The sequence below is a fragment of the Echiichthys vipera genome, assembly GCF_963691815.1.
Source record: "Echiichthys vipera genome assembly, chromosome: 3".
NCBI classification, from domain to species: Eukaryota; Metazoa; Chordata; class Actinopteri; order Perciformes; family Trachinidae; genus Echiichthys; species Echiichthys vipera.
In genome coordinates this window covers 27,315,973-27,327,975 of record NC_139828.1, presented here as the reverse complement: position 1 = coordinate 27,327,975, position 12,003 = coordinate 27,315,973, and the positions used below count along the sequence as shown (strand labels likewise).

General features: G+C 41.1%; 1 protein-coding gene across 2 annotated transcripts in view; it reads left to right on the top strand.

Annotated features, from left to right (window-relative positions):
- rab6ba (RAB6B, member RAS oncogene family a) overlaps nt 1-12,003 on the top strand; it is a 56,776-nt gene that overhangs the window by 29,193 nt on the left and 15,580 nt on the right. Inside the window, exons 3-5 of one of the 2 annotated variants that reach the window (XM_083911332.1) lie at nt 9,778-9,831; nt 10,253-10,358; nt 11,319-11,430. In XM_083911332.1, the coding sequence (XP_083767458.1) occupies nt 9,778-9,831; nt 10,253-10,358; nt 11,319-11,430 (272 nt within the window). The remainder of the gene's footprint in view (nt 1-9,777; nt 9,832-10,252; nt 10,359-11,318; nt 11,431-12,003) is intronic. The other variant, XM_083911333.1, reaches the window with a different exon arrangement.

Sequence of the window (12,003 nt, the reverse complement as noted above, 5' to 3'; positions counted from 1 at the left end):
ATATTGCCCAGCGGACTTGCTGTCAGGCCAGAGGAGTTAATAATGTTCTGCAGCCTCTCAGCCCTTCTAAAGTTTGAGACATGCAGCTCCAGTCTCTCGAGCCGCAGTCTTAATCTGGCCCTGCCTTCAAATTATCAACAGCGGTCTCTAAAGATTGCCTCAGTTCTTGATCTAAGCCATGTCTCCTCTTTCCCACCTCCTCTAACTTGACTTTCTTGTCCTCTTCAGTATAAACATGTATAATTAAAAACTCTCTTTATCATCAGGAATGGAAGTTTATGAAAAGAACAGAAAACTTTGTAAAAAAAATGCTTATTTCTAGTGGAGAGTTAGTGGACTGTTGACAGAGCTGGACTGGCTGTTTTTCGGCCTTTGTAGTAAGCTAAGCTTATCAGCTGCTGGCAGTAGCCTCATATTTAACAGACAGATATGACAGGGGTATCAAATTTCTTATCGAACTCTCTGCCTGAAAGCATCTCAGAATATTGTCTTGTTTGTTCTTACTGCAATCCCCTGCACCAAAAAATAGGAAGAGAAAAAAAAATCACGCCTCTATTCTTCAGTGTTCACACAAGCAATGTGCTGCACTGTAATTACATTTGAACGGCTCATTGTCTGTGGATTAAATTGTCTGTTTTAGCTCTTTGATGCTGTGCTTTCACAGTTGCTGCTGCATCCTCTTATGTTTCTACATTCGTAAGTAATGAAAGACTGCAGAACCAGGCACTTGACACTGACTGTTACAGTTCAGGTCTCAACCACTCTCTGACACAAAATGCCCCGGAACAGGCTTATGTTTGGACGATGTTAGCTGTGGACTCAAAGACTAGGAAATATAATTATTTTAACATCTGTTTATCCAAGATCTTGCCTTATCAGTCTCTCTATGGTGGGAAAATGAATGAATCTGTTCATTAATTCATGTTAAAAAAGGGTTTTTGCTGGATGATTAGCTGCTGGTAGAGTGGAATGATGCCTATATGTTTTGAAGTCTATTATTACTATTTATGGTTCTGGAAGTGCCCTTTAACACAGTGAAGTTAGGAAATGGAAAATAATTTTTGATTCATGCCCCCAGGTGGGCACAGGAGAGTTGGAAGGGGGAGTGCAGGGCCAGAGACGTAAGGCAAAGATACCGTTTCAGGTAGAAGAGACAGATGCATTCTACTGTTCTAAAAACAACACAGAGTTAGTTGTTATAGTTTGTCTTCTTGATTTGGTCAGCTTATTAATACAGTGAACATTCTCAGCAGCAGAAGTGGCTGTTAATCGCAGCTCATGGAGGCAATTTAGGTACTTTAAAACCCAAAGTGCCCAATTGCTGCAATTGGGCACTTTGGGTTTTTCACAATTGAAGCTCAAAGAGTCATAATTTCAGCAAATCTAAACACAGAGACATCCACATATTTTAAACTTCAGTGTAACTTAAACTTTCCAAGGAAACCATCACATCCAATTACAGGTAAATGCCAATAAATGACTTAAAAATCACAGGACAAAAATGCTCCTTACTGTATAACTCAAGAAGCTGCCTCAGAATCTTCTTCTTCTTCAGTATCAAGGTAAACCAGTTATAGTTGTCTGTACATCTGTCAGTACATTACAAACAGGATCTTCTAATACATTTGTTGCAAAATCGAAACGCATTTAAATGGTGCCAATTTTTCAAAATGTAAACACATATCTATTGGGAAAAAGTTGTAGCCCACGTGTATGAAATGTATGTATGTTGACCTGTACTCAAAATACTGGAAAAAAAAGTGGGCGGGGAATGCATCCACATGGCTCTCACAGACAATTCCTCAATATGTGACATATCAATGTTTTTTTCACGGGCACATGCGCTAACAAGCATGCGCCGCCGGACCGTCTATCAAAACAAAGGGCAGAGAAGCTAAGATTAAAACACACACACAGAGGGAGAGTGGCCTCATTCGTCATTACTCTCCTTACATAGAAAATATGTATTTGCTGCTCTATTCATGCTCTGAATGTTGACTGCAGCTCCTTTAACACTTTTTTTGACACAACTAAGGCTCAAAGTCAGGGTTGAGACGTGGGATTAGAGGGTGTAAAATTGGCTGTTTTTAGGGCAAACTTTTAAAAGAGTTTTTGAAAAACCTTGCACTATTTCAATCCAGTATTATGCAATGTATTCCACCTATAGTGAGATTAATATCTTTATAAATAAGGCCTATAATGCATGGGTAGTAAATGTGACACTATAATTTCCTGCATCATTTTCAGAGAGTAGCGCACTCCTAAGTACTATAACTTGGAGTGAATGTGGGTGTCTTGTTGCCTGCAGTCTGTCTCGCTTCAAGGCCACTGCCAACCTTCCCAACCTGAATGCAGCTGGATAAATTACGACTCTGAAATTCAACAGCCATCAAAGTCAGCACTGAGCACAGTCATTCTGAGGAGCATGGGGGAAGATTGTTTTCCAGACAAATGGCCGTATGCACCGGTCTCACTGTGATGAGGCCTGAAGGGACGGAGATCCCTGCTCCACCTCGGTTTTTCAGCCATGGCCTCCCATTTTAAGTGGGCAGGCAGCATGTTCGGCAGACAGATGCCATACAGATAGCATCTGCTTATTTAATAATGTGCCCATATGCTGTTTAATGCCAATCCCTGCCCCACACTGTTTGAAAGGCCTATGCACCAAATGATAACAGCAGCCAGGGAGGAATATGAAAATTAGCTTGTTGTTTTATTTTTTGTATAAAACAAAGCCACGTGAATCCACCATTTTGTTTAAAGAACAGACCTCTTCATTACAAGTTCACCTTTTTCGGGGTTTTTTTTTGTTTTTTTTCAGATAGTGGATTAATGAATTTGTTATGGGTGCCACAACCTCAATAGACAATAGATCAAAGCCAAAAGCTCAGTTTTTTCTAAAAGTGTGTGCGTGTGCATGTGTTTGCATGTATGCATGTTTGCATAGAATAGAAATACTTTATTGATCCCAAGCTGGGAAATTGCAGAAACATGCTGCCCCCCGCTGCCCCCCGCCCCCGTCTCTTAGTGCCACTTCCCATTCCTCCCCGTCTCAGTGACAGGTAGGGCTGTAAATTATTTTTCAGGTTTTTTTTTCTAGCTCAACTCCAGAGACCTTTGAGTGTTCATTAAAATGCTGCATGCATTAGCTCCGTTTGAGTGTTTATGCTGCTGCTCAGAGGGGAGGCTAGAATTGCCCAGTGAGGGTGGAAAGATGTTATGAATGTGAGCCTGCAGGAGACATACGCCCTGATGAGAAGATTTATGAAGTCACGGTTTCTGGGCCCACATACTGAATCACCGTGTTTTTTCCCATGTATGTCAGGTAGATTTGGGCTGATCCAGTTCAATCCTTTGAGGGAAGAGTAGCAGTATATTTAGAGACAGAGGGTCATCAGAAAGATGAAACCGAGCGTGGTAGTGGCTTTAGTCAGCAGCAGGAGGATGTGAGCGAGGAGAGCCAGATTTGCTGCCTCTAAAGCAGCAGACTCCCATCAGGCAGCCACCCAGCCGAGAGAGACAGAGGCAGGCGTCCTCACTGCCTGGCAGCTCATGCTAAAGGGCTCAGAGCCCTCCAGGGGCAGAACGCTTTTGTCAGCTGTGTTGGAGCTGTCAGTCAGACCTGACCACCAGGCTGTGACTGCATCTGTCTGCTCCCGCCAAATACTCAGCAATTTAGCGTAGCAAGTGCTGAATCTGATTTTCAAAAGTCTAAGTAAGTAAAATGTCAGGTTTTGTGACAATTTGAAGCAGATGTACATTTGACTTATTCCCATTGTGGTCCACTTTTGTATTTCAGTCTAATCTTTCATTACAATTGCTATTGAAAATAGTTTCCTTTGCAAAAGGTTTTTTACACATAATCTTTCAAATATGTACTACATATTTAAGTTAACACTATTGGACTGAACCAATTAATCAAAGCTGAATCACAGTGGTTTGTGTCAAAATGCCCAAACATAATTGGTTCCAGCTCCTCAATTGTTTGCTCCTTTTCTTAGTCTTATGTGAAGGTAATTAAATATGGCTGGGTTTTAGACTATAATTCAGACAAAACAAGCATCTTGTCAAGATGTCATCTTGGACTGTAAATTGTGATGGCAATTTTTCAGTATTTCCTGACATTATGTTGACAAAATAGTTCATCTATTGGAGAAAATAATGAGAAGATTAATTGATGCTAAAACTAATTGTCAGTTGCAGCCCACATAGAAACAGTGACAGTTTTAAGGTTATGTGTATGAAATGTTGAAAACTATTTATCTAAACTTACTTTAAGATATGTTTATATCCTCTGTAGAGCTGAAACAGTTAGTTAATAACTGATAATGTATTGATTAATTGATTTATCTTCAATTATTAAGCAAAAAATGCTAAATAGTCTTGTTGAAGTTTAAGTCTGAAGATGTCACCTTGTGCTAATCCTCTGTTGTCTCTTTTAACCGTTCTCTAACTGTATTGCCAGCCAGAGTGACATTTTTTTGTCTTTGCTGCTGCAACAACCCAATCTGCTGTCTGGGTTCAAAGATGAGTTAATCTTGAATGGATGTGGGGTACAAATCTACCCATAATGCTTTCAGACACAAGTAAAGTGAGTTAATTTGACTAATGAGGAATCTGCACCGGCACCACTGATTAGTGGTAATCCTGTGATTATTATGTCCTACATATATTACAAACATGGCGTGCTGTCTGATGGAGAAGCCATGATCGTAAACTGATCTATTTCCTCTTGTGCTGGAAGCAAATTTCAAATTATTCCATTTTTGCATGTTCACAAACTGTTAAATACAGCACAAATGCCAGTATGCTCACTGTGACTCAAGGTCTATTGGTTAAACAGTGTTCCTGCCAGATGGAGGACCTTGAAAGTCCTGGTGAGAGCAGCAGGGGTGAAGAAGTTGTAAGATTGTTTGTAAGAAAAAGCCTTAAAAAATATTCCAAGTTCAAACCATTTTTTATTTAAGTTACATGCAGTTATTAAAGCCATCCATCTTCAACCACTTGTCCCTATCGGGGGGGCTGGAGCCGCTGACGTGAGGCGGGGTTCACCCTGGACAGGACGCCAGTCTATCACAGGGCAAATAGAGGCAAACAGAGACAGACAACCATTCACACTCACATTCACACCTACAGTTAATTCATCAATTAACCTGTGGAAGGAAGCCAGAGAACCCAGAGAAAACCCACGCAGATACAGGGAGAATATCCAAACTCGAAGGAAAGGGCCCCAGCCGGGATTCGAACCGGGAACCCTCTTGCTGTGAGGTGACAGGCTACGGATGATTGTTGAACCTCAAATCCAGGAGGAGCAATGTGGATTCTGTCCTGGTCGTGGTTCAGTCGACCAGCCCTCTACCCTTGCAAGGCTGTTGGGGGGGCTGCCCACCTAGTCTACATGTGTTTTATGAGCTTGGGGGAAGGCTATGTCACCTAGGGAGTTCTGTGGAGGGTCCATCTGGTTGTTGGAGAACCAAAGTGAGAACTGTGTCCATACTCAGCACACCGTTAAGGACATTTTCAGTGGGGGTGGCCAGAATTGTCCCTTGTCACCGAGTCTGAGGCCATAGTTCTCTGCCAGAAAATGGTGGATTGCTCTCTCTGGACTTGATTATGATGAGTTACCGCCCCAAGTGAAGTAGTTAAAGTATTTCAGAGTCTTCTTCTTAACGAGTGAGTGTAAACTGGACAGTGAGATGGACAGGCGGTTTGGTGTGGTGAGCCTGAAAACAAAGCTCTCGATTTGCCAGTCCCTCTCCATTCTGACCCTCACCAGTGGTCATGAGCTTCGGGTAGTGAATGAATGAATGAGACTGCGGATACAAGTGGCCGATTTAAGTTCCCTCCATAGGGTGGCTGGGCTCTGCCTTTGACATTTAGAGTGAGAAGCTTGGACACGAGGAGGGAGCTCAGAGTAGAGCGCCGGCTCCTTCATGTAAAGGGGCCAGTTGAGGTGGTTCGGGCATCTGATCAGGATGCCTCCTGAGGTCTTCCTGTTACAAGTTTTAAAGGCACGTTCAACTGGTAAGAGGCCCTGGAGTAGACCAAACGCACGCTGGATTATAATAATGATAATAATAATAATAATAGTAATAATAATAATGCTGCATTTTATTTATAAGCAATGGTCAAGCAGGCTCAAAGAAAAAGATTTCAGATATGTGCAGAGGAACCAGGTTGTGGATGGCCTTAAAGGTGAAGAGTAGAATGTTAAAATGAATGTGATAGTTGACTGGGAGCCAGTGAAGCTGCCGAAGGACAGGAGTGATGTCATTGATGGAGGGGGTTCTGGTAAAAATGTGAGCGGCAGACTTCTGGATCAGTTGAAGTTTATAGATGGACTTGAGAGGGAGACCAAAGAGAAGGGAGTTACAATAATCAATGCATGATGTAACCAGTGTGTGAACAAGAACGGCGCTACTGGTTGGTTGTGAGGGACGGGCGGAGGCGGTTAATGTTACAGTACATAAATGGTGCCCTAGCCCCAGATACATGGATGAAAATGGCTGGATAGATCATCTTGTTGATGCAAACACCCCAAATATGATTTAGTTTGGATCATTCTGCACTCCTATATTTAAGGCCTAATCCATCACTGCAGTGTTGTGCCCAATGCTGAAACACATTAATCATCTCATTACCTCCTTTCAGAATTCACTGGAATAAATTGTGTTCTTGTAAACTACATTTACTGCCTGAATGTAATTATTCATTACGTTGAACTCGGGTAATGGCCAAATCAAACATGGAGCAGGGATTTCGGTTCTGGTATTGCTCAACACACTTCTGCAAGTGTCGGTCCAGTAATGTGACTTGTGCCTCCATTTCCATCTGGTTGAACGCAGTAGTATTTGTCAACAAATGTCTCACATTACCCCACTGTGATTTCCATCTTCATTGCCTTAGAGTACCAGCTGAGTCATCATGTTTAAGTGCATACAAACCCACTGTAACACATACCCTGCTGCTACCATTACCTTATCTGGTTGCAGGATTGGTCTATAGCTGAACAAGTATGAATAACAAAAGATCCCTTTATATTTTTCCTTTTTCAAATGTGTTGTTCTGCCCCACCAACAGTCCCAAACTCAAAGCTTTTCATTTTACAGTTAAATGTTACAAAAGTACCAAATCTCCACCTTTTGGAAAGCTGTTACCCATGGAAATTTGGCATTTTTTCACTTGAAACAATTTATTGATTATCCAAATAGTTGCAGATACATTTTCTGGTCTATCGACTAATCCATTAATTCTTTAAGCTCTTACATGTATTCTGACTCTAAAAAGGTCCCAATGTAAAATAAATCATGAATCATAAAATCAATTAATTTAATGATGATTTTACATGTGAAAAACATCTTAAGACTAATATCTTAAGGCCATATTCAAGTTAAAACAACCAAACATTTCAAATGTGAGTGAAACCCCTCAGGTGTGTTAAAAGCATTTTTGCCCTAGTCCCTGGCACAGTTGGATAGAGAGCAATGGTCTTTCTTCTAACGATGTGTGGTAGTTAAAAATTTAAAGGAATATTAATAATTTCTGGTGATCTAATCCGCTCATGTATAGCTGTCTAGGTGGGATTCTATATTTAAAACTGGGGCCAGAAAGAGCCGATAACACCTCTGCCATCCTCCAGGAAAAACTCTCTTTGCTTTTGACCTCATTCAAGCTATTGTGTCAACAATGTCACTTCAGATCTGCAATTTTCAGTGTTATCTCAAGGCACCCGAATTTCTTTAATTTCAAAGCTATTTTTGTGGGCTGCTGTGGTGGGCCAATTTCCCCAAATTATTGCTTTTAACCTCTAGCACTCTAGGGAGTTGTTTAATCTGTTATGCAAGTTGTTAAATACTCAGAATATTCTGCCAGAATAAATAGGGGATTTCATTTGGAAATGGATGTAATCCGTGTCTGTTTTAATTCTATAAGGGTGTTTATTTTCAGCCTAACAGTGCTTGTGTAGTGTAAAGGAAGAGTATAAATGACGTCCTGTCTTCATGCCAGACTCTCTGAGTTAGGCCACTGTTGTAGCTGGCATCGCCAAGGAAACGAGTGCGTGATCAAGCTGCTGATGCCCAGTTCTGTCAAAGTGGGTAGTGGGCACCCTGTTGGATGGCCTACCAAAGAAACCAAACGGATACACCCACCTGCTCAATCACAGATGGGTGCAAATATAATCAGAATGTATGTTAGTACTAATGAAATCTATCAAAATACATGTTGCTGTTAATGCACATAGGTAACTATATTCTCTGCAGAGAACGTCCCCTGTAAGCCTATCAGCCATCTGCAGCACATGCTCCAGCTGACCAGTGCTGGAGTTTGCAGGATGGATTCAGACAAGCTGTAAACATGCAACTGGGGACTGCTGTGTAATCCTGGGTCAGTCTTAAACCCACTACCGTCAAGACCTTGACACCCTCGTCCTCCCACACGTTCACTGAGAGCGCACTCACACCCGCCCTTTAGTCCGGTTAATTAGTAGCCCGTTATCTAATCAGAGCTAGCTGTCATCCATTATAAGATCGTCTGTCTTAAAATGCCTGTATTATTAAATTATTTAATACCTGCAATCTTATGAGACGTTCATGTGTGTGGTCCTCTCAAGAACATTGACGTCCAGGGATGTCGTCCAGATCAAGACCAACATGAACAGAACCTGACGGTGCTCCATGATACAACATCCACTAGAAATTCCAAGGAGTTGACTGTATGACTTATGATAAAATTTCCAAAAATGCTTAACCTGCTTTTGTTCACAATTTCTGGACTAGTTTGGCTTTTTTGAACCTGCACCACACATTGATGCGCTTCAACTGACCTTTTTGTGTGAACCCGCCCAGTGATATCCAACATCTGGATGCACCACATGAAAGCATCAAGAACCACATCTGCCTTAAACAGCTGTTATTTTCTCTCACAATGCATTTTATTGTTCTTGAAAATAGGAAGATTTGTAACACATGGTCCATGACTGCAAAACACCTACAAACATAGAATAGTTACTACTAATACGGAATTTCATAATGACATTAATGATTTCATCATGAAGCGCTGTATTGTTTGTTTCGAAAAGAAGCCATCTTTGCGAGTGTGTGGTCTGAAAGTTTATTGTCAAATGTCCAAAGCTTAACGGTTCTGTCACACAAACAAACCCAGATCTGCAGTTTAACATGGAACACCTGATGATATAATGGCAGGCAGGAAAGCAGACAGCCGTGGGCTTGGCTGCGGAAAGTAAACATCCTTTGAAGAGGGAACACAGTGCCATCTGCCTCGTGACACAATAAAGGAACGATTAGATTGCTTTTATAAATGGATAATGTGAGATGATACGAGCCATGCTTTTAAGAGGCCCATTTGTGCATATTATCAGATATTAATACAGCTGTTCTGATTATTAAAGTGATATATTTGCACAATAGTAGCTGACATACTGTAACTGTATTTGCTGATCAATCAACAGACATCAGAAACTCAAAAGTAATTACAGAGTGGAATCTGCAATCTACTAAAATAGAACATAATTTCACAAAGCTCTCGTTTAAAGCAGTAATGTTGCAGTGGATTGCATTAGTGTACAGGTATTCATTACACTCGTATATGGGATGATGTGATTTGAGGACTGTTGCATCGTTGATCTTACAGTAATCTGTCCTCCTCTTATCTCCCTTTGGCATTTATAACTTGCATTACCCAGTTCCTCAGTAGATACTCTGTTCTTTGCTATGCATGGTGATGTTGATCGATGGATATCTTCTTTCCCTAAACTAGGCCACAATTGGAATTGACTTCCTGTCGAAAACCATGTACTTGGAAGATCGAACGGTAAGAATCTCACTTACAGCTGTAGAATGTCATGACAAAGATGTCAAATGTCTGTGTCAATGTCAGTGTCAGCAGAAACCTACTGTTGCACTGCTCATCTCTACAGTAATGCATGTGCTGAAACGTTGTAGTACTGATTGACAGCATGTCGTCCTTCTAACCTGTGATATATAGATGAATACAGTCTGTCTGCATGTCTGTTTATCTTGGGTAATCTTTCATACAGAAGCACGACCTTGGAAGTGTCATCATGAGAAGGCTGCTCATATAAATAATGCCTGAGTGGGAATCTTGCACCCTCAGACGCATACCTTATTATACTATTAGTGTGTGTGTGTGTGTGGAGGGAGCCTACTGTTTCCAGGCTCTCTGACTATCAGAATAATCTCAGCCTCCTCAGCTTTCTCTCTCTGAACCCCAGGTGAGGTTGCAGCTCTGGGACACAGCGGGACAAGAGCGCTTCAGGAGCCTCATTCCCAGTTATATACGGGACTCCACTGTGGCCGTGGTGGTCTACGACATTACAAGTTAGTGTCCCTTATGAAATATTTGAATATCCTACTTACACTCGCTGCTGGCCTACTTAAGCCGTTTTCTTTTTTTTATATGACGAGCCAGGTGAGGACATTGTCCAGAGTTTCCTTTTTTCACATGAAGCACACAACAGGAGTCTCTGTCAGACACATTCTCACTAACTGTACTGTATGTTTGGTTCAGTACCCCGTTCATAATTGGGTCACAAAAAGCCGAGTCATTTCCGTAAATTTGTCTGACAATGTCGGTGTTTGCCCTTACTGACAGAAGTTCCTGTATGTCGTTGTCTCTCAAATGGGAGGTTTTCATAAAAAAGTGACGCCTGTCTCTCTAAAATCCGACAATGATTTCTATTTAACCGTTTAAATGGCTGACTGAAATTTATTCCTGATTTTATGGAAAAATATGGGTTACCCTCTTCTAAAACCATGGTCTTTTTTCCACCTAAAAAAAAACATGGGGCCTGTCTCATCAAAACCCCAGTCCAAGAATACAGTTGGACCCTTAGTCTGCATGCTAGCAAACCTGCATACTCAATGGGCAGTGAGTGGCAAGGTCAAAGGGATTTATTAAGAACTTAAGCATGCTACAGAGCTGGGCATGTACAGTATAACATGGATTTATTGTGTAATTGTAGTGTGTATTTTCTATTAGCTAATATCTTAAAGCCATGATATGTAGGATATTTTTAATATGATCTACCACATGGGATTTTAACTTCTTCTTGCATTAACAATTAGCAGTACCATGTAATACAAAACGTCGGATGCATTTTGTATCTGCAGGTTTCACATTCCTGGCAGCTGTTAAGAGCATCCAGCATGTCACTGTTTTCATCTCATCACAGATAATGGCTCTGTTTAAAGCAGATACAGCAGGAGAGGTGTCAGCGGATGGAATGTTACTGCAGTTGTACAAACACCAACCTTAATTTGCTTTTTCTTTCTCAACAGATGTTAATTCATTCCAGCAGACGTCAAAATGGATCGAGGATGTGAGAACAGAGAGAGGAAGTGATGTCATCATCATGCTTGTGGGCAATAAAACAGACCTGGCAGATAAGAGGTATGTAGTTTCCACTGAACCTGCCTCCTACAACAGTACTTGTATCACATTTTTTTCTTTGAGTCAGCATTTCCTTTTATGTCTCGACACCATGGAAACCGTGATGTGCGAGTGTCAGCCTATAGGAACATTTAGTTAGGCACAATACCTCGACAATAAAACATGATGAAGACATCAAAGTGACTCCACTGGCTCCCCTGCAGTCCATGGTTTGATTAGATGTCAGTGTCTTGCTGAATAAATCTGTATATTAATGAGACAGCACTGATTATCATGAGACCGATACAAGTTCCCATATGAATTCCATATTAATGCCACGACAATGTTCTATGAAGACAGTTGTGAGAAATGAACGTTTGCTACATTATGTATCAAATATCTAAATGAATACATTAGCATAACTAGTTATGTTTTGTGTTGTTATAGTAATTATAGTGGAACATTAGACAACTCAGCTGCTTTTATTGCTTTGAAATGAGAACATTATTGCTTGCTTGTGGAAATTACTCAGTGACTTAGCCCCTGGTGACACTTGAGCAAACATGAATGGTGCCCACAAGGGAATATGTCCGT